The sequence below is a fragment of the Anas acuta genome, chromosome 7, assembly GCF_963932015.1.
Source record: "Anas acuta chromosome 7, bAnaAcu1.1, whole genome shotgun sequence".
Lineage (NCBI taxonomy): Eukaryota > Metazoa > Chordata > Aves > Anseriformes > Anatidae > Anas > Anas acuta.
This window is the reverse complement of record NC_088985.1, coordinates 30,772,029-30,795,648: the sequence shown is the minus strand read 5'-3', so window position 1 is coordinate 30,795,648 and position 23,620 is coordinate 30,772,029. Positions and strand designations below refer to the sequence as shown.

General features: G+C 38.1%; 1 protein-coding gene across 6 annotated transcripts in view; it reads left to right on the top strand.

Annotated features, from left to right (window-relative positions):
* The window catches only part of GFRA1 (GDNF family receptor alpha 1), a 260,122-nt gene extending 236,913 nt beyond the window's left edge, over positions 1-23,209 (top strand). For all 6 annotated transcript variants that reach the window (XM_068688820.1, XM_068688819.1, XM_068688816.1 and 3 more), the window contains 2 exons: positions 13,049-13,105; positions 15,213-23,209. In XM_068688820.1, the coding sequence (XP_068544921.1) occupies positions 13,049-13,105; positions 15,213-15,374 (219 nt within the window). In that variant the 3' untranslated portion in view covers positions 15,375-23,209. The remainder of the gene's footprint in view (positions 1-13,048; positions 13,106-15,212) is intronic.
* The last annotated feature ends 411 nt before the right edge of the window (positions 23,210-23,620 follow it).

Here is a 23,620-nt window from a genome sequence, read left to right as displayed (position 1 = left end):
TAATCATCCTAAATATTACACTGGTGACAAAGCAGCATAGCTGAAAAAATAGTATACTGTTGAAGAACTGTAGTTTGGAACCCTTTCCGTAGCATACCTAAATCTTTCAAGTGGTCAGACCAAGTTTGTTCAACAGGAAATGACATACGTCCTTTTAACCAAATTGGCTAATATATACTCTTAATAAAAATATTAATGGTAAGAAAACATCTAAAAATAAATACATTTTTATTCTGCTTTTAACTTGTCTGCTCATTTTACTTATAGTCTTCACTGTAGATTTGTAATCAGATACTGGAAATAAATCACACCTTTTATCTCCTACTTACTTTGTATTCCTGTGACTTCTAATCAGCTGTCTCACCTGAATAATAGATCTCTAAGTTACCCTTAAACCATCTACTCTACAATGTTTTTCAACTTGCTATTGAGTTCTGGAACAGAAGATGCTGTCACCCATTTCAGTTCCTTGTCTTCAAAATCAATGGGAGTTCAAAATGTTTATTTCAGCCTGTACTTTGGAGAATGAGAGCCTAGCTGTTTCACACCAAATTCTAGTTGTAATCAGTGGAGTTGGCCTAATAATCCCGCCTCAGGTTAAGTCCTCTGTTGTGCTTAGCTCTTCCTGTGAGCCAATTTCTGTGATCTTTTAAACAGACTAGATGTTGTGCATAATGCAGGTTATTTTTTCGTAGATTTGCTCGGCATGTATCCTGACGAATTATAGGATTATCCTCCCTCATGTCTTTCTTAAAACAGAATTAGGTATTCAGGGCAGTAATTTGCTAAATACTGCATTACACGGTACTACTTTTTTTTTGGCAGATTGACATTTTCAGAAGCCTCAAGTTGCCTCTAATTTAAGGCCAGGTATGCATTACCACATGCACATAAACATTTGGATGTACTGAATTCATGCTCAGATTTGAAATATGTGCAGTCAAATTTGTTATGTGCGTGGCAGGTAAGATGTGTACCAGGTTGGACCTAAATAGCTACCTGCAGCTGTAGTAATCTAATTCATGCAGTGATTTGGGTAAGTGGGTATATAAACTAAGCGTGCACAGGTGAATGCAAAGCAGTTACAGGTATCTGTGAAAACTTGTTCCGAAATTTATGTCTGCATGAATCCTATGTATGCATGTGTAGAAGTTGTTTAATCAGAACTTTTTTGATCAACAGTGTTCATTTAGTATGTTTTTTACAATGGCTTGCCCTCTTCTAGAAAAGGTAGTGAATTAAGAGTTGCAGGTCTCTTAAATTAAATCCTTGCAGAGTATTGAAAATAAATGTTCAATGTCAGTGTGCTATTTTCCACCCTTCAGTTGCATATGCACTGTACTTACCCACTTCTGAGGGCAAATTTAGGGATTTGTTCCTGCAGGGAGCATCCTGCATACAATTTCAGAAGTCAAATTTGAATTCAGAAGTTGTTCGTTTGTCGTGTTTTGAACTCCATTAGTTAGGCATATTCTTGCAACTATTTGCAGAATCGTGCTCTCATCAAGAGTCAGCCTAACCCTATTACTTTTAATTAAGATTTCCTGATTATTCCTGAGCATTCAGCCATGGTTATTTGCAGATGAGAAATCCAGATTGTTATAAGCACAACTGAAAAGGTTTAGATAAAAACCACACACAGTCTATACCCAGTTTATGAGCTTAATGAGGATACTTACGAACTATTAATTAAGCAGAGGCTTTTCACCTTCAGGCTGATGACTGAGATACGGTGTTGTATTTAGAAGCAATACTGACAACTCTTTGATAAGTGCCCTTAGTGGGAGAGCCCTGTTCTTTGGAAGCTGAGCATCCCATAGATAGCCCCTGAAATACAGGTCATGCTGGCTCGTGCTAGTGTAACACAAGACTGGACTCTGGTGTTTCATGAACATTTAAAGACAGCAACTGGCAAAGCTGCAACTCCAAATAATCTCTGAGCCAGTGAGACGCATCTGCTCGTATGCGCTGCAATCCACATTCATCGTCTGATGCCCTTTGTTACTACAAAGCCTGTTTTACTGCAATTATGTTCATCCATGCACAGCATATCAGAAATGCTATGTCCTATTCTGTCAGTGAGTGTGAACAGCATAGTGATACCCCAGATCCCTTTTTGACGCTGTTCTCGAATACTAGAGAGGCTAATTCCATCTTGGCCACTAAACATGGCATCTCTTAAATATTTTAACTCACTTGTCACTGGGACAGCTCAATACACAGTGTAAGTCCAGGTGTGCCTATGTGGTCTTCATTATATGTACATTAATGTACAATAGACAGAGTCTGCATTGTACTCATCCCTTATCTCAATAATGCTCTTGGTTCTGACTTTCCACACGCTGGTATTTATTACTCCTAGAGGCAGGGTAATACAAGAAGCCATAGTGTTGCTGTAGTCTACACACATCTAGATGTATTTTTTTAAAATGTTATATCTAGGGAAGCTTGATGACGGTTTATTGACACTGAATCTTGCTAGTAAGACAAAGCTGATGCATGCAAGTATTAGGTGCATGAATAGGAAGATCAAAAAAAAAAAACAAACAAACAAGTAACTGGGTGCTGTTTTCTCAGTCCAGAACTGTTAATAATACCATTGAAAATTCAGGGAAATACTTGCTGCCAAACATCATCTGTCAAGATTCTTTACAGATAGCACTCTCAAGTTGTTTTTCTAGGTGAAACCTTCTAATGTCTCCCTGGAGTCTCACTAAAGCATGTTGAAATGTGGTAGCATAGGGCACCTTCATGATTTTCCTTTGTAGGGTTTACAGTGGAAGTAGAAAAAGCTGTGGATACAGGAGTACTGTCCCTTTTTAACAGAGCAACTTATCTCACAGAAAGGGAAATGAGGGGCATGGGGAAACATCCTGAGTGCTTTGCAATGTTATAAACCAACTTCCCATTAATTCCTTAGCCTCTTTGATGGAGTGTGCTGCGTGAGGTGCAAATGAGTGGCACTTTTGTGCATTGGACCTGTCCTCTTATGAGAAGTGCTCCAGAACCACCTTGTCATTTCAAAAATACTACATAATAGTTGTCAGTATTGACCTGAGCTAGATTAAACTAGCTTCCTAGAAATATAAGGCTGTATATCCCATTAATAATCTCCTGAACTATCCAGTCTGCCACAACATAATACTTCAAAAAGTAGGCAAGCTACTCAAAATAAATCTTCAAAAGCTTCTTCCTGTTTACTGTGGAAACCTTGCAAAATATACCCAAAATGATACCATTGATCTCTATTACATGCATTATTAGTATTCCTCTATTTATATTTTCTGGCTTATTAAATGTAAATATAAATGTAAGCCTTCTGTTCCTCTGTGGATAATTTGTTGTGTTGAAACAAAACAGGATCATATCCTGTGAATACAGTTTTGCATAATCTGATAATTATTTACATAATCTGGTTATTATAGGCTCAGAATTGTTTTAACATGGCTATAATTATTAAACATCTGAAATTCTCAATACTTTTTGTTTCTATAAAATCATTTTATTTATGGAAAAATGTTTCTTAATACTTCCCTAAGCTCAAATTTGAGGCCATACTTGCAGAAGATGTTAGGAAGTTACTTTGTGCTTTCACTTGCTGCTGCCTGGCCACTGGAGATTTCCTGTTGGTACTGTGGGATCAGGCCAGTAAAGAATAAGGCACCTTTCTAATAAGGTCATGGTTCTGTTGGCTTAGAGAAAAGTTGCTCTACTTGTTTGAAAAGCTTCATTAACTACAGTGCAACTGTTGTGTATGAGAGCATTGTGCAAATAATGGATACGAGGAAGGCCACTATCATATAATATATTAAAGTATTGCATGCTATGGTGTAGTCCATTAAGAGGAAATAATGTTAGGATTTCATTCTGAATAGTTAGAGGGAAGGTTTGATTTTTCTCTCCTCCACTCAAATGAGGGAAGAACGAAGTGTATATTGACAGGTAGAATGCTACATCACAGTCTCTTGCAAGTATTGAGTTTTAACATCCATACTGCAAGAGCCTTTTGATAAAGTTTAGGAATTTGATAGGAAATACCATGGTCTAGCTTAGTTAATGGATATCTGGTGTTAAGACCAACTGGATTTTTTTTTTCTTCAGCCATCACATAAATCTGGTGAAACTTAATCTTATTACAGAAAATAAAATGGCAATGATTAAAATTGTATGATGTTAATTCACTTTTATGATGCCAGAATTTCTTAATCAGGAATACTTACCAGAGACTTTGAATACCTTTGTTAAAAAGTAGAGAGAAATATATAATTTATAATGAAAATATGAACAGATTGTTTTATACACAGCTAGCGCCTTTGCTTAAAGTTGTCTTACACTTCACATTAAAAAAAAATCCTGTGTATAGCGACTTTGAACTTTGCTAAAACATAGACTATTTGGGTGAAATTTTCCTTGCTATGTGTGCATCTCTTACTAAATTCTTGTGGAATAGGTTTCTATCAAAAACACAGTATGCTGCAGCCTGTTTTTGTGGTAGTCTCACCTTGGTAAACCTGATTGCATTCCTTAAAATTAATCTTTCTGGTAGTAAAACTATCAGAATGGTATTTTCAGTGTTAAAAGCAATGTGGCTACCGAGGGAAGTACTGCAGCAAGTTCACTAGAATTTCAGCCCCACGAGTTCTGAGGATTCATCTGTGCACCTGCAGAACTCGGCTATGGGATTAGAAGAAGAGGGAGAAAATGCTTAAAATTTTTTTTTTAGTGGCACTTCTGAAGAGCAAACAGTGCCAAAAATGCAAAATTCACCAATTAATCCAAATCACAGCTGTTCAAGAGAGAATTACTTTTTTTTTTTTTTTTTAAGAAAAAAAACAATCTCTAAATCATGTAATGATTAAATGGCACTCAGTAACAGGCATAGCCATGTAGCTGTGGAGGGGAGGGCATAGTTATGTCATGGGCACCTCAGCTATCTGGCTAATTTTTCTGTCTTTCTGTGCAAGGTTACTTCAGTATCTGCAGCCTTTGCTTTCCCTCCCTGTAATTGCAGCAAATACCTTGTTATCTGAAGTGTTTTCTAAACCCTTTTAAGGCTGACCACTCCATTTTCTTAGCACTGTGTTTTCTCTGCACTCACAACACACACACACATATGGGTAATAAAGACAAAAATCTTGAGCATTCTTAGTCGCTTAACCAAAAGCAGATGTTCATGGTTATTCTCTTCTTCTCTTGCCTTTAAAATTCATGAGTGAACACAGTGCTCAAGAAACCAGCAATAATATCAGTTGCTTCAGGTTGGCATAGCACGAAAGGACGCTCCATGTAATGCTCAGTGCTCGAGGCCTCGTGCCAGCCGGTGTTCAGGCAAGCTTGCCTGATCTTTCCTTCCAGCTGCAGAACCAGAGGATGGCACCCCTGGTCCTGCTGCTGGAGCTTGGTGGCAACGTGTGACCTTCTTCTCTTCATCCCGTCCACCTCCTGACAGCCTGGGGCTGGATGTCTCACGAGGCCAGACGGTATGGCACTGTCAGCGCTTCCCCACTGAGCCCTCTCTCCCTTTGGGCTTGCCAGGCTCCTGATCTTTTCCTAGCAGAGTCCTGGCTGGGCACCATCCCCTCAGCTGTGCAAGTGGGAATGTGCCTGTGAGCAGTGCTTGGTACCATCCTGCCCAGCGCAGAGGAACCTGGTGCAGCCTCCTGCACCCTCCTGCCTGCCGCGGCACACGCAGATGTAGGAAAGGCAGCGTGGCGGCTGCATTAGCATGGTGCCTCTTTCAAGGCTCATTAGCACAGTGCAGGTCTGTGCTGTTCTGGCTGAGCTGCTTTCAGTCCCTTCGTAGCCGTGGCTGACAGCTGCTCAGGAGTGTTTACAGCACACTCCAGTGCACCACGTAGCCTGGTCTAATAGGGGAGGTAGGCACTTCACCTGCTGCCAAACAGAACAACTTTGTTTGCATATTTGGACACGCAAGGGCACACACTCCAGCCTAGGGAAGCAATGTGAGATCTGTACTTCTTCAGCGGCTTACCTTTGTTCAAAATTAAAAGCTGAGGATGTCTTTTAACCGGGATTGTAATGACTTTATGTTCATGTTTCTGTTCTTTAGATGCTGTTCGATGCGCAACAGCCAGATGCTACCTCTAACAGCTACGTATGGCACTGGGCTGATAGTTGTGGTAAATCACTAGGGAAGTGGGTTTTAATAATGAAATCTCAAACAACTCATTTTTGGATTACATGGCTGTTCAGTTTTTTAAATAGAGAAAAAAAAAAAGGAAGCCTAGGTAGCCTAGGCCGTTGAGATATTAACCTAACGGAACTTATTCCATCTATGCTTTTTAGTATTCTATTTTCTCCTCTGCCCTTCTTAATGCAAAAACATTTGCTTGAGGCAAATCCATAAAAATATCATATTAGGAAAATTGCATAATATCTCCTAAAAATAGGAAGCAGGAATCTAGGACTACAGAAATCCATTTTACTCAGAGAAATGAATGACTGAACACGAAAACAAAATTGTAACAAGTTACTGTACTGCCATGAAAGGTAAGTCAGGCAGTTCAGTTGACTTGGCTGGGTGTCATATTTTGTACTGTGCTCACTGGGAGACTAATTGCTTGAAATAAATATTTGAAGATCTCTGTGTCTGGTCCTTGTAAGCTGTTTGATCAGTTTGGTATTTCTGATAGGATCTGTGTTTTATAAAACCTTAAAAATTGCTGCTAGGCAGTTTTTATGCCATGTTGTCCTAGCCATAAATGTGCAGTGAGGTATGGGGTTTAGGTAGACCTCATCTTTATTAACACAACAGATCTGGAAATGGTCAAGAAGTAGTTCGTACTACAGGTCATCTTTCCTCCTTTCCCAACTTGTTTCTGCTCCTTTTGGGAGGCTTACTTCTACCCCTCTTCCCTCAGTCAAATTTTCTCATCGTTTTAAGATTGAAGAAGTTGGACAGAGAAGGTTTTCCTGTACTTGCACTGGACATTATCAGCTGTTTCTCAGATTCGTAAAGCACCCAAAATCAGCAAGAGCAGCTGAGGGATAAGTGGAGATTGTAAATGCAATGAGTGTTGCCTTAAGAAAGCCAGAGCTCTCTGAAGGTGAGCTGGGTAGCTCTGTCACTGTGCCATGTTGCCCATTAAGCAGCTGTCGGTGGCTGGGGTCAGGCCGGGCCCCTGATGTCTGAATGCTTGAGCTGGCAGAGCAGTGGGTGGCTGATGGCATCGAGCAGTGCTCAGGGCTGCTGGCATCCCGCTGCCTGGACCAGCTGTGGCAGAGCTGCCGGGGGAAACCCTGAGAAAGCAGACCCTCCTAGGAGAACAGGGACAAGTTGTGTATTTGTAAGGACAGGTGCAAAACTGTAGGGACAGGAGATTAGTGTTGGAGGTGGTGGGATCTGAACAGAGTGGCTGATAAACTATAGCAGCCTGTAAAGCTCTGTATGTGTGGTTGGTTCCCCCATGCATGTTTGTGCACAAGGGGAAAATGGGTTTGTTTTATTTAATGTCTCCCAGCTGAAAAACTTGTGATTTTGTTCTTACAGTGCTGGGTATTATCTATGTAGCTTTGGAGACTAGTGCCAGCAGTGTCTTGGTAATGCTTACTTTGAAAAGATTTTATTCACTGTACAAAGTGGGATGACAGAAATGTGGTGCTTTTATGCAGAATGACCACTGATAATTTTATACCCCAAGCATGCATCGTTAGAGCTGGTTCACAAAAGAAAAAGAAAGAATAACAAGCAGAAAAAAAGGATCTGACTTCTTTGTTGTAGGATTGTGCAAAGCTGATTGTTTCTAAAGCTTAAATATGTTTGCACCCTGGCTGTTTGGGATGGTATTTAGAATTATTCTATGCTGATTTTGATCCTTATTTTAGTGGCCTACATCTCTGACCTGCACTTTGTTTACTCTTGTAAGTCTTCCTTGTTGAAAGTAATTTACACTCCAGTGTGGCATAGTACAGCTGTGCTAATAAGAAAATACTATTGACAGTTGTGATAGATGCACCTACCACTTAGTAAGCACAGAAGAGTTAAACTGATTGCATTTTTACAGTCTGTATGTTTCTCTGCTTATTGTTTGTGTCTTGCTGCTTGAAAAACAGCTTAGTTGCATAGTAAATCTCTCTAATCAACACAAGAAGAGAACAAAAAGAACATGCACCCTCATTTGTTAGAGCTGCTTCAGAAGGGTGGACATTTGAAGGATGTATTCTGGGAAGTTTGTCCCTGTTCTTCAGAAAGCCTCGTTAATATGAGCATAACTAACCAGGCATCTCAGGAGAGGACAGAGGCACATTCATTAAAATTATGTGAAAAAACAGCCCATATAACAGATATCTATCATAATGATACTTCTGTTGTCTCTCACTGCAGTGTCTAAGCGATAAGTTCCATAAAGCACATAAGGCCCAAAGTGTGTAGCTGACAGCAAGGGACTGTTTTTTGAGCTCAGATGCTCACTCCATCCCTCTTTGCATTCAGGTCCAGTGCATTCAGTTCCCTTTACATGCTTCTCCTTCTCTCCCCTCCCTCCAAATTAAAGCTCACCTCCATTTGGAGAAGTCCCCAGTCAGACCTTTTGCTTGCTGTGAGTAACATAGATATGCATGCTATAGCGGATATATAAAAATACTGCTGGATGACAAGCCATAAATAATGTGCCTACTGACTCCTGATGAGATCCTGCCACGATGTTTAATGCATTTATTAACCGTATAGTGCTGTGATTTGTAGAAACTGCATTCATAATTACAAGATATCATTTAGGGGCATAAATCCAGGACTATAGTGTCTTCAAAGGATGGAGATAGAGGGATTTGGGGGATGGAAAGAAGAGAGTTATTAGTTTTGGGAGATCTTATGATGGTTTTAGGAGCAGGGCAAGAGAAGACTAGGTTAGAGTGTGGTGAGTCTGAGCAAGGACATACAAATGAACTCATTTAGGAGACAGTGGGATTAGAGGGTTACATGTAGGCCCACAGATTCCATTTTAAGTAAACCCTTAATGGAGGCTGGAGAAGAAATCTCTCTATAAGTAGTATTCCTTTGAGAAAACAACTAGTTACCCTCCTGGTCCCAATTCCCCCTTCTTTCTAGGAAAGAGAAGTAGAATTTTGCTTCTAGGCAAGAGAGTGTTTTCTTTTCTGGACATGCAGCTAGTTTCTTTACCAACCTTTGGCTGAGCCCAAGACCTTACACTGAGTATTAAAAGTTAAAATTTGTGAAGGCCAAAACAAGGCTTGTGTGACTAATGTACAGTGTTGTGCAGAGCTCATCATGAGGTGCGTGAATACGATTCTCTCTAAATATCATCTGTTGCTTGTGCTACAGCAGTGATAAGATTCTCTGTAAAAGCAGATGTTCATTTTTGCTGAATATAAGAGCTTAAGTGAGTGCAAGATTGTTGGCAGTATGGGGGCAGATTTGTTGGAGTAGCCCACATTACTGAATTATAGTTCCCTGCAAAGCCAGGGTGAGTGTCAGCTCATCTTGCATAACTTCATTTTACAGTTAGAGGTATGTCACAGCTGAATATGTCATTAGCAAATGCTATTTTACCTTAGTGGAAGAGATTCGTACCACTTTCCATATGTTTAACCAGTTACTTTAAGCTGCTTTTCTTTCACAGTTTTATGTATATATATATGTAAAATATATATATACATATATTATTATTTTTACCAGCCCAACTCTGCTTGTCTTCTGTTTAATGATGAAATTCCTGTAGATTTTCTTGTCAGCAAATAAGAGCTTTATAAAAAATAAAAATAAATGTAAGATTGAACACAGACTTACTTGGCATTTGTGTGTGATATTTTACTCCTGTGGAATTAGGTGTTTCCAGCACATTTCAAGATACCCTCTTTGCCCGTATGTTAGGCACACAGGGGACCCGAGATGGGGGTTTGGCGGTGAATCTTTAGAGTCTTGCATAATGAACAGTTCTCATTTCCCAAATTTGTTGATGGCATAGATACTCCCTGTGAGAATAGTTTGCAGCTGTACACGATGGGCACACATTTCTATTGTTTAATTTTTTAGGATAATGGAAGATGTTGTAGAGTAAATATCCAGTGGCTGAGAATATCCTTCATAATTCAAATGCATGTCTACCCATTTGGGTATATTTCCACCAAGGCAATCAGCATAACATCCAACTCCTGATTTTTTGCTTCAGATTGGGCATTCTCTCAACACAGAACAAATACAGCAGCTCTGCTACATGTAGAGCCCTTTGTAGAGAGGCAGGAAGAATTTTCCCCTTAGGTTGTAATTACAGGACATATGCTTTCTATAGCACTCTTCAACACGTAGGGTTTTCTTGCTGTTACTTGTGATTTAGTGATGCACTGCTGTATTACAGGAGTGCAGCCTATGCCAGCATTTCCATTATAACCCGTTTTTACAGGTTTATAACTCAACAGTAAAAATGTACTCTTCCAATTTGAAACTTGGCATATAATGTCTCGTCTCATCCTCAAAGTGATATTTTTTCTTTCCCTCTGTCTTTCCCCCCCAAAAAAGGCTACATTTTTGCTGTATTTTTAAATGGAAGATATTGTTCTTTCTGTTTTGATAGGAGAAAAGCCTGCCTGACTATTAAAATTACTTCTCAATTCTAAGGAAGAACTTTGTAACAGAAATTGCTAGTGAATAAGTGTTGTTGATGTTAGAATAACTATACTAAGTACATGCATGGATACAGAGAAGTACTACCTTCCAAACTAAAGCTATGGAATATTGATCAAAGTGATTGAAAAGCCTTTTTTTTTCTTTTCTTTTTTTTTCTCATGTTGATTTTGTTTCTAGCTGTTGATTTTACCCTTAAAACTGTGTCCTCAATAGTAAATATGTTTCAGCTTCTGTACTTTATCTAGCAGAATGAAACAAAGGAAGATTTTACTGCATATAAACAAAATAAAGGTGGTTTATCTCCTTTGTTGTTTGAGGAACACAGTACTGAAGGAACAAAAACTCTTAACTTCAGTGTTGGAACCAACTAACAAGGGTACCCTTGTAGTTAGCACAGTGTCACAAATCCAGAACAGGCCTATGCAGCAAAGAACAATATTTCCAACAGAGGTACCCTTCTGTGGACAACACAATTTACCACTAAAGGGCCAAGTAGGAAATAGGCAGCTTTTATTGTCCTTGTAGTTTGTACAGTTAAGATCTGAACATCTACTTATGCCTCCTTTGAGACTCCTTTGGAGTCTTACATTTCAATGCAGTGTGTGTTTAGGATATGAGAAAATCAGGACTGAAGTCCAGTTTCCTCTTCTTTGCCCATCTTCCTTGGGCCAGTCAGTTAAGAGCTGAAATCTACCCAGTTGCCAATAAAGAAAGTTTCCTAATTTGTGTGGAAACCACCACCACTGCAAACACAGCAGGACGGCTTCGCTGTGTTGCTGCTTCTTGCAGTAAGTTTACTTCAAGGCATTTCTTTTTCCATTTAGATAGTTAAATATATGCTTACCATAACCACTTTAATGGTAGTAATTAGAAGAAAGGGAATGTAAGAGAGAGATTTCATGGAGGGTTTTTATTAATTAATTGAGCTATTATTTTATCATATATTTTAAAACTGCCAACATATATACAATATGCGATCTTTCTATAGCTAAGCTCTCATTTAAATCCCAGCTGTTTTTAATTGTCTCTAATATATTTATTTATAAATAAAAAAGTATCATGAAAATGTTCTTCTTAATGAGAAGTTCAGTTCCTCCATTTGGATTCTAAATTCAGTAATTAGGTTGAAGAACAGTTTGTTTCCCATAGGCAGCATCAATGACTCTCAGATACAAAATAAAATGGCCATACGTGGAACTGAACTTTTGTAAGGTATAAAATAGAATGCTTAGCACTTCCTCGCATCATCTCTAATTCAAACCAGCTCTGACAAAACTGGTAGGATGCTGAAGTGTAAAATGCATGCAACACAGTGAGATTCAGGTCTTCATTTTGTGCAGCAAATAAATTGGTAATCCCATGGAAACTTCCAGGTGGAAGTGTCAGATGTGCCCAGTGCAGTCAGTAGTTTTTGTTGTGTAAATCCAAGTCTTCTGTTACAAGATTTGATTGTACGTTTAACACTGGAAGCTCCTGTAAAAGAGTGCTGTTTATGTTTCTGAGAATACAAAGAAAGAAATGATATTGAGATTACTGGAGTACTTAAATCAACCACAGCACCATTAAGTAAAAACATCTTCGGCACCATGGGGATTGCTATTACTATTATAGAAAAGTAGAAAACTCCCAGCCCAGTCGTGTTCACTTGAGCAATGGAAATATTAAGCACCTTGTGATGCTAAACAGAGTGCACGCTATTGCTTTCATTTTGTGTGATGCTGCCACCTCAGATGTTTCTTGCTTCAGTCACTGCGGAAAGCACATAGTGGATGGATGCTCACTGTAAGACGTGGATGAAGATAAATTCATTTCTTTAGGCTTTGATCATCAGTAATTTTCATGCATTTAATAATATGCCATGTATAATTGTGAGCATAATATAAACAAACAGCTCAATTTAGCTTTCAGGTATATACATTAAAAGACATTAAATGTTCTGTTTGTAGCGTGCTCTGCAGCAGCCATGCAATATTTTAAAACTATGTTCATGTTCTGGCAATAGTACACAGAGAAAGTACATACGTTCTCAAGGATGAAATACTGCTGCTTGTGTATTTTCCTAAAACAGAAATATAGTAGATTTTTTGTTATTATACAGTGCTTTTTTATGGTGCTTTTTAACTGTCGTATTTAATTTCTTCTCATGAACATCCAGCATCGTTTTTAAGGGGCCACAGAACATAACATGTTCTTTGCAGCTGGTGGCACTCAGCATTGTAATTACTGAGTACCCTTAGCTGACTGTTTAAAGTTTTGTTGTAAATTCAAATCAGAGTGTGAATGTCATTGGAAAACATGAAGTTACATTTTTAAAATGTAATCGCTAATCATGTGCAAATCACTGTCAAAATCATAGGAGTATGACAACCCCTGTGAATGTATCTAATTGTTTTGTGCTGCTCTATGTGTAAATGTACAGGGAATAAATTTTGCATTTGTTCGTAGGCACAGAAGAAGCGGAAATCCAATGAATCTGTAGATACAGAGCTCTGTCTTAATGAGGTAAGTGTGCAGATCCTGTATGTTTCATAGCCATGGGTGTGTCCCCTAATATAAAATTCTCAACGACTTCCAAGATTATAATGGGCTTACCCTACAGTATATTCTTGTTTGCATGATTATGTTTGGATACTGTAAAGTATTAAAGATTGATCTTACTCAGAAATCCAGAACTGGGCTCAAAGTGGCTTCTGCTGACTTTGTATTTTAATAGCTGTACATGTTTAGGCAAATCCCATGGTAATTAACATTGTACCTAGCATGTATAATTAGTTAATAATCTGTAGGAACATGAGATGATAAGGCTTTTAACAAATACAGAGAAACATGCTGGACATCATTCCATCACTAAAAAAAAATGAACAATTTTGGGCCTGAATTGATGTTCTCATCAGAAGACAGACTGGTAGCACCAAGAGAAATAACCTTCCAGTGCTGTTTGACTACTCTGAGCCTGACCTCCAAGGCCCCTTTCAGACCTGAACATTACTTTGGTTTCCATGTCTGTCGGTCCATATCCTTTGGACTGAGTCTCTCAGGATGCTTAATAATTAGTGAAGTACATAAATTAATTTTTACAATGTGAAACACCAACTGTACAGCAAGACCAATTTTAGTAGTATAAGGCACCAAGTGGATGTGACCATATATTTTAGGTTCTCCTTTGCTGATCCAAGTTTTACAGTGTTTCCAGACAATGGCAGTTCTGTAGCCCGGTTCTAAATCTTTAGGTTCTGTTAAGAATTTCCAGTAGATACTAGAATAAAGTTTAATGACATGTGAAGAACCAAGGCTATGTTAACAGTATGCAGGAAAGTTAATGGATGTGCTGGCATCGCATGCTGGCTAAAGACCTTTCACAGGAAGGCCTGTGTAACTGTAGCTTGCCATCAGATTTGCTGGTCCACCTTAACCCACATCCTGTGACAGTTTCCAAAACACAGATAAGGGTTGAATATAAGATGAGAGAAAGCATATTGTGATAATTCCCTCAGTGCCTCCTAGTACATCCAACAGTTTGTAGCTCAAGGACTTCCAGACAGTGAGAATCCTATCAGATGATAGCAAAGGGAGGGTGAGTGGCATGAAGATCTGTCCAAGAGTTGCTCCCTGGCTTTGTAATTATTAGTTTCTGTGGGAACTGATGCTCTATACTCATTCTTGGTATTTGCACTTCTGCATAGTTCTAGCTTGTACCTTGGCTGATTGGCTTTTCAGTATGGGGGAGGCTTGATCCCTCTGAAGAAGCTACATCCCGGAATGTTTTCAAACCCAGAGTAGGCAGGGTATGAGCACCTTTACTTGGAGTGATTGGATTTAATGACCTTAATGGCCTTCCAGTCTAAATTGTTTCGATTCTGTGATTATACATGCATTTTATTTTTACTTTTTTTAACTGAGGATGATAAGCAATTAAAAATATTCATTACACTTCCTACTTAAACAGTTCACTCTAATCTGGCAATCTATACTTGCCTATGCCTACTGCTTTATTATTGGTAGCAAAGATACAAGGCATGTAAATAATGCCACAATGAGGGGAAGAGAAATTAAGAAAGAAAAAATGTAATAAGCTAGAAACCTCAATCTTTTCTGATCCCATGGATTAGATTTTATCTATTGGCCTCCAGGAGTAACTTGTTATCAAAGTTGTTCTGTTGACTATGCAGAACTTGCAGTTTCACTGGGGGTCCTGCATTTTTGTGTGTGTTTTTTTTTATTATTTATTTAATTATTATTATTTTTTATTTTTATTTTATTTTTTTAGTAAACTGGCATAAACACAGATGGCTAAAGCAAACGGCCATGTTTAACAAGGGCAAGTTTTACACATGGAACCACTTGTTTTTTTTTACTACGTTATTCCTTTTTTTTTTTTTTTGAGTCATGCTGTGCTGGTGCTATACATTCATGATATTTTTATCCTTTAACTTTATAATGTTGTCATTTCACTTCTGTTTTTATGCTTTTTAGATATTTCAATCTGTGACTGTGATATATAGGTAACTGTGGAGGGTGGGACATGAACTGATGAATTTCATGACATAGATTTGAATATTTTGCAATGGAAATGTGTAATGGTGACCAAGGAAAGTGTTGTGTTTTGCAGAATGCTATTGGGAAAGACAACACAGCAGGAGTCTCCACCAGTCACATATCTTCAGAGAATTCATTTGCTCTTCCTACAAGCTTCTACGCAAGCACACCTCTCATTCTGATGACAATTGCACTCTCACTCTGTTTGTTCCTAAGCTCATCAGTCGTCTTGTAGCTGCATTACAAAAGGACGTGTAAAAAAAAAAAAAAAATCTGTTTCCTGTCCTCTGTTGTTTATCTGGAATTCCAGGTCTGGGGGCTAAGCTGAGGCACTCCTGCTAGAACAGTTTCAGTCAGCTGGAAATTTTTTTTTCTCTCTAAAAAAGCTTCTTGTGATATTTAGAGGCTTTGTGAAATACTTGGTGCAGTGCTACATTCCAAACCCAAAAGGCTTTTGGGCATGCAGTGTTTTAAAGAGACAGTGTGTAAATTTGCCTGTAAAGCAAGCTGGTTGGATTATTTTAATAATTACGTTAATTCTAGCCTTTACCCAAGAAGGAGGATGGCAGTTTTTCTTAAGATCCTATTTATCTCATTGAATAGTTTTGGTTTTCAAATTGATTGAACTTCAGACTATCAAGGATGCCAGGCTTTTGTCTAACGGTGAATGTTCTCCCAGAGAGTGGACTTTATGAAACTTCCTCATTTGATAAATTGCTACTGATGTTAAACTCTTTCAGTGTATTAGCATTTTCCTCTTTAAATGTTTATGTACTGTAAGTGATTCTGCATTCCCTGCTGAGAAGCCATTATAATTCACATACAGGTATAATGTATGTCTTTCAGTTAAATTCTCATAAAAATAGAGTGTGGCATAGAACTTTCTAACAGTACATTTATCTTTTAATTATAATCATCTAGCCTTAACAAGGGTGAAGATTCTATAAATTAACAAGAAGCAGCCATTGTGAAAGCTTCATAAACATATATTTCTTTAAATTCATGGATGAGCAGTAGAAACAAGTTTTGCTACAGGAGTTCAGCTATACAGCTGCTGGTCTTCTCTGCTTCTGTTGTGATACTATAGTCCAGTTATTATATTTTTCTTAATAAAAAAAGATACACAATTTATTTGCTCTACTAAAACAGCACTATCTGTTTATACATAGCTGATAGTGTCAGCTCAGAAAGTTACAGGAACTTCATGCCTTACTTCTCTTATCACAACATTGTAGAGGGAAAAGATGCAGTGGTACGATAACTGAGTTTCATCTCTGAGATGGCTAAAACCAACACGGAAGGACGGTTGATCCAATTACAAGGCAGCATCATGCACACTCACCCATGTGACAGGCTTTTCTCATCATAGTAGTTCTTACTGCAGCCCATGGGATTGCTGGCATGATGAACTGTTTGCAAGACCTATTCCTTAAACATTGTAATGGTTTGGATGCCAATATTGCCGGTATGCAAGATTTGAACACTTTGGTTTTCATTCAGTGACGTTGACAGCCACTGCTGGCTGCTGGTTTTCTGTGGTATTTAGAAGGGATTCTTTAAAGCTTTAAGTGTCATCAAATAGGCAACATTTCTCCTTACGGCTGTCCTTATACCTTACTGTGATGGCTTGGTGACTGTTACAAGCAGTTATATCTAAATGATCAACAGTAATCAGATTTTGTTTTTCCTGGAAGTAGGAGATAACGTGACCAAGCAAAGAGTTCATCATGTTGAATTTTCATATTTACATTGAGACTCACACAATTATGCACAGGCCTGCTTTGAAATGTCTGGATCAGTTATTTGCAATACAACTATAAGGTACAAATTACTGTTTTATAAACTGCAATGAAGTTTGAGAGTATGCAAAGTACACATCTTACTATGAGATTATTAAACCTATTGACAAGTTCATCTTTTGAGCTTTTTCTTAGCTAATAATAAACACTTTCAGAAATTCTAAAATTCACTTATGTACTCTTGATTATGGTCACATAATATAGGTTTCAAAGCACTGTGTATGTGATAGAATTCTAGGATGCCATGTGCCACTGAACATAACAAATTAGACAATATTACTTTTTAATTCTGTGCTGATAAGAAACTGCAAATTACTTTCAAAGGCATCAGAGCTGCTTTTGAAGAATATATAGCATATCATTACCAGCAAAGCCCATGTGGTTCCTGTTGCTCTTCTTGTGGAAGCTAATCAAATTATTGAAAACTAGTGACAACAGAAAAAAGATTATGAGATTCATGATTTTAAAAAAATAAATCAAATTATTTTATGTCAAAAGGAACTGATAGTATAACCTATTGAAATGGTAATGAGCATAGTGTTATAATTCAAAAGTCTGACATTATCCAATTAAAATATTTTCAAAACAAATTCATAAACATTACAATTATTAAATCCATCTTTGATCCACAAAGCTTTCTTTAAAATATCATTTGTATTCAGCACATTAAACATTTTAAGCAGTATCAGGAATTTTAATAACCTCCCAGTATAGTGCATACCTTTTTGAAGATTTTATACATTTGGTTTGATTATGGTGTCTCTATTACATTTAATACAAATTATTAGAGCTTTGACACTGTGTGATCCAGAATAAAAGCTGTTGATCACTTGTACTGTAAACAACAACCTAATTAGCTTCTGATTACAAAAGAAATTGCTAGTTATCTGATTCAATGAGGGTTACCTTTGGAAATGCAATTATGGATATAGTGGAGGAAGAAATGCCATTTTATACAGCTAGCCATGTTACCACAAACAACACAGAGCACTCAAGCTTTCTTTCCTGTATAAATTAAAAGCATACTGAATTCTTAATTAAAAAAATAAATTGCTTATTAAACAGGCAAGAGGGAAAAAACCCTAAGAGTCTGACACTTAATGAGGTTTTACAGGCATCACCATGCAAATATTGGAAGATTTTTAGAAATTGGATGTGGTGTGGATGATGTCAATTTAGCATGGTGACCTTGTCAGTGCAGTCATTTGCTACAGAACTGAAGTATGCAAATTGTTTCACTTTCTCCCTTTCTGACCACTAAAATGCCATGTGTTGAGTGCTCAGCCGACAAACTGGACATTATGTAGTATTTTAACACATTGATTTTATCAATATACCAATAATATAGGAACTGTCCAAATACAGGATGTACATACAGATGACCTACAGTTTAGATTGTGAATTTAACCAATTCAGTTATGTTTAAATTAAATCATGGGCTACCATAAACATTTACAAATCATCTTTTTCATTGAACGTAATAGAACAGACGTTGTCATTAGTATTATTCCCTAATAGTGTGTATACACTGCCATGTTAAATAACCTGATTATCGTGTCTTATGTTCCTCCTTAAAAGTAGTACACAGAAAGACAAAAATAATTCTGAACTGAAATATATGGCTAATGTTCTAAGCTATTTAACATAACATAGGTATTAATTCCACAAACTAATTCAATGAAAGAGGCAACGAAGATGAGCCTTTCAGTGGAAATAATCATAATTAAGGGTGGGGGTACCAGTGCAGACAGTGACATCCACCACTGTGCAGTGGTCCTGCACCCGTGTCTGTGTAGTGGTATGGTGAGGAACAAGGAGCACAGACCTTGTTTCACCAACTTTTCACTCATTATCCTCGCTGTCTTCAGGGGAATGGGGAGAGAGGTTCTGAGCAGTCTGCAGGAACCATCTATCCATTGCCACCGGGGCACTGCCACTTCCTATTCAACTCTTTAATTTCTACTTCATCATTAGGAAGAATTGGGAGGAACAGGAATTCTTAATTATTTTAAAGCATTTGTAGCTCTGTCTGGAGACCTATTTCCAGCCCATTTTCTTTTAATGAAGTTGTATTCCAGTAAGACCCAAACTTTTAAAAATGAGGCTGTTTTAATTTGAGGAATGCTACAGTTTGTTGGTAGTTTGAAAACATGAAAATATAAACTACTTGCTAAGCCTATGTAATTAGGCTGGAAACAAAGAAAACAGAGAAGGAATCACCTTGAAATCTCAATATAATCCTAATTTTATTTTTTTTTTGGCTTAATCACGATGGAAGGGAGATGGTGAGAAACCAGTGAAGAAGACCAAAACTCAGAAGAGCTCACTGAAGGGACATAAAATTGGGTATGTCAAGTGACATGAGTGTCTCATACTTAGCACTGGGATTTGTTGAAATAGAAGAGCTGGATTCTGTTAGGACAAGAAACTCCATCAGATCAAGCAGTAAAAGATGGAAGAATGAGCAGATATTTGTACAGCAATTATAACTTTCTTTCATAAAATGCGATTGTTTGTCTTCAACAATGATGTGGATCTACCTCATTGAAAAATACACATACACTGACAGAACTTCTGCATTAAATCTGTTCTGGATAAATTCATCTGAGCTAAAGGGGCCCCCCAAGGCTGTTTTATAGCAGTGAGGTTATTCAGGTTCTACCTGATGTCCATGACATCAAATAGAAGTATAGTTGATTCTGATGAACTTGGCAGAGAAATTAATCCAGTGACTTGTTAAATATTTCTCATCGTTAAATATTTGCTTTTTCTTACCAGCTCCATTCTTCATATGACATTTCAATTAATGGCTCTTTCAGCTTCTCCTTTCAGTTTGGAAGGTCATTTTTTCCATATTCTACAGTCATCCACTTTCTCATAAAAGATTTTTTTTTTCCTCGGTGGTTTTGTTTGTTTGTTTGTTTTATAATTACAGCCTCCTGTTCTGGGAAAAAAAAACAAACAAACTGTGGTCAGGAATATGTCTCTGCTGAATTACCAACATCTTTTTGGGGGGAGGGAATTGCAAGTTCCTATTTTATCTGTTTAGCGCTAGTTTGACTGGTACAAGCTAAAACATGAAGTTTCTGTTCCCCAGAGGGAATTTAAAATTTAGTTTGATACTGAATAAGGCTTAAAAAGTTTTAAATTTTCACAATCTCTCAGAAATATTTAAATATTTTTAATGTATTTTCTGCTTGGAATTTCAGTCAAATAGATAGTGTCACAAAATAGTATTTTTTTTTTTTCAAAAATAAGAAGTTTCCTTGTGAAATTTAAACGTGTCCATTTGAAGATAAAAAATCAGGGAGGGTGATGAATTCCCATTTTTTAATTCAATATTGCCTCCACTTTCATATACCTTTGTTCCATGTTTTCTTCATCTGGGTATGTTTGCCTTCAGGGGATGGTTATACTTAATAGGTATATTAGATGTGGTCAGGTCAATAATCAGAAGCTAAATCCCGTAGCTCCTACTCAGAAGCTGTCTCTTTTAGCATTCATAAAAGACGGAGCAAGAAATTCAAGATGTAGCCTGCAGATTATCTGAAGTTTAAAAGAGCACAGAATCAAACAATTTCTCCATAGCATTTCTTATCAATATGCACTGTGGTATTATAATTTGGTGCCATCTAGACTAATCACTGAAGTTCTCTGAACACATTTGACCAGAGCAGCTGCAGTTTCTGCTGTTTTACCTTTGCTCGGTCATACAAAGAGGCAATTGCTGCCTAGATTACAGAAGCCAAACCTGACCTCACTTCAGCAAGGGTTGGTTCCTCTAACCCAATTTTCCCCTGCTCTTAGCAATTCCAACACACGCTAATTCTTTTGCACTCCTTTTTAATCTCTCAGAAGGATAATTTTCTAGAAGTTGTATATGTAAGAGCAATTTTCGTCAAATTTCTCCTGTTTAAATACTACAATTGGCTTTGGTCCTTGTGGACTTCTATCCTACAAAGCATCAACTAGCCCTTGTTCAGCACCTTCAGTGCTTATGAAACTGAACAGCAGTTTGGGGGAATTGCCTTCCAGTAAATGAGGCCATGCTTGTTTTCAGGCTTCCTCAAGCCACTCATTCCAAGAATTGATGGTATGAGTAAACAAACATTATGTCGTGTTACATGGTGTTGTGGCAGCGTGCTGCTCCCCATGTGGGCTGGCTCGTGTCAAGCAGTTCACCAGTGTTGGCACCAAGATGCAGAGTTCCTCATGGCTCCTTCTGCTGGACACTGCTTTGACAGTAGGAGAGGACATGCAGTTCTAAGTGCAAAAATATTATACCTTATATTGATGTATTGATGTGTGAAATACATCCCCAGCCCCGCTTCCTCTTCTAAATCCATTCGTTAGCTCCAGCTCTTTAGCTGGTCCACACAGAGTAAGAAGTTGATTTTGACCACTGCATTTGTCTTTAGGTAGGAAGTTTAAAAGGTACAAAAGCTGAACCTCATAGATTTACTGGACCTCAGGGAGACATAAACTCCTTCCAGCACAGAAGCCAGCAAATCTGCTGAAACTATGGCATAATTTTCAAAATAAAATTAAACATCATGGTCCTCTCCTAAGAATGCTTATGGAAAAGGATATATATGAAATAAGGTAACATTTGTCAAAAACAGGAGAAAGCCTGAAGATGCAGAAATTGCTGGAGCCACTGTTCATTTTAGGAGATACTGCAGGGAACACACTGCTGAGAAATAGAAATATATGTCCTGGTGGGTAGAAGGCAGGTAGACAAATCATAGTTTGTGTTTTTGTTGACATTGTGATTTGGCCCATGGAAACTATTCCCCTTTTAAGAGCTGAAGTGATTCTCACGGGAGTATGCTATCGAAAACACAGCTGATGGGAGCACAGCATCGCCTTCCCACACCTCAAGCAGGGTCACTGTTAATGACTGCATGCTTTGGGTTAGGACAGGCACGTTAACCCTTGGGTGAAGTTGATTTGAGAAGGCTGTTTGTAAAGATTGATAGAGGTGGAACAGAGCCCCACAGTGGATTGCGTCTGGCAGTTGGGAGTGCACAACCCGGGCTGAGCTGAGTTTATCAAGAAAATAGGAGTAACAATTGAAGGAAAATATGGTCTTGAATTTTACATTGCGTCCTCTCTGGGAAGGTCACAGCAGAAGTGAGGGATAAAACCAACCTCTTAACACTTACCGATACCTTTCACTGTTTCTGGGTAAGAAAATATAAATAAGTCGTGAAGTTAGGCAGTGGAAGAAATCACTTCAAAGCACTGCAACACAGGAGATTTAACTGGTGGCAATTATTAATCTCCATCTTCTCCCCTCCCCCAGAGTTATTGCTACTGAGTTTGATTAACAGGGTTTGTATGATGTTTTGTGTGGCATTACTTAGTGCTGAAATGATTAGCTGTGATTAATGCTGTTCATGCCGGGAAGGTGTATGTTTCTTTCACTTGAGGATATGTCTAAGTTTGTATTTCTTTTGTGTAAAGTGCATGTAGACAAGAGCTGCAGCGAAGAGGAAATAGCACAGGAAGGTTCGGGTATAAGTAATTTTGGGTAATAAAGGGATTAATTGTGGGTAGGCAGAAAGGATGCAGGTAGGGGAAACTGGTAGCGTTTGGACCCAGGAAGACTGGCATTCACTGTGAACTGAGGATATCCAATGTTAGCATTTTTTGTTTATTTCTTTTTTTCCTTTTTTTTTTTTCTTTTTCTGTATTTTTTTTTCCCAAATTATCTGCCTAGAACATGCTTCCATTTTCTGGAGGAAATTATTACACAAATAGTTACCTTCTTGTGTAAATTCTATGTTGTCTTATGGATTTCTGTACATCTCACTGCAGGTTATTATGTGTCAGGTCTTCAGTCATAATGGCTGGTAATTTGTTGTAAAAAAAATAAAAATAAAAACACTGTTCACTTGTTCCTGTTGACTTAGACGTTGCTCTAAGGACATTGCTTTTTGGACCATTCACACTTCAGAAGTCAAGTCATGATGTTTGGCATTTTCTGTTAGCATAATTCTCCTGCATTACTATTGTACATATCCAGAAAACAATCCCTCTCAATAAACATTATTCTCTTTTTTATTAAAAAGCATGTTTTTGTGAGAAAAATTTCCTGGTTGTTTGTTCTGTTTTGAATTATACAAAAGAAAGGAAGCTTGACTGGCAAAAAAAAAAAAAAAAAAGGAAAGAAAACAAGCTTATTAAAGGTTGAGCTCATTGTTCCCTGTTGTTTTACAGTCCACTATGATCTAAGAAAATAAGAAATAAAGCTTTTCCCTTTAAGTATTCGTGCATTTGCTTGCTCCCTAGTCTTTTTGTGCTAGTGAATGTGGCCTGCAAAATGACAATGAGCAGGGAATATCAGATGGAAATGATGGGGCACGAGAGTGGCCAGCTGGCCCTATTCATACTTGCTCGCTCTCTGGCATGCAAGCACGCCTCCACGCCCGCCCAGCCCTTCCACCCTGTCAGGCCAGAAGCTAAGGGCTGGCTCCTGTTGTCACACATGGGAGCAAAAGGGTTGCAAGGGCTTCGAAGACAAAAGAGTCTGGGAGGGGGATATTTTAGGGAATGCAGAGTGTGCTGGGAGGGGAGGCAAGGCTCAGAGGCTGGAAATGCTTTCTTAGCTTGCACAGCAGATCGCTGTCCATGTTCACCATTGTGTTTGGGCAGCTCTGGATGAGAGCTGCATGGGGTG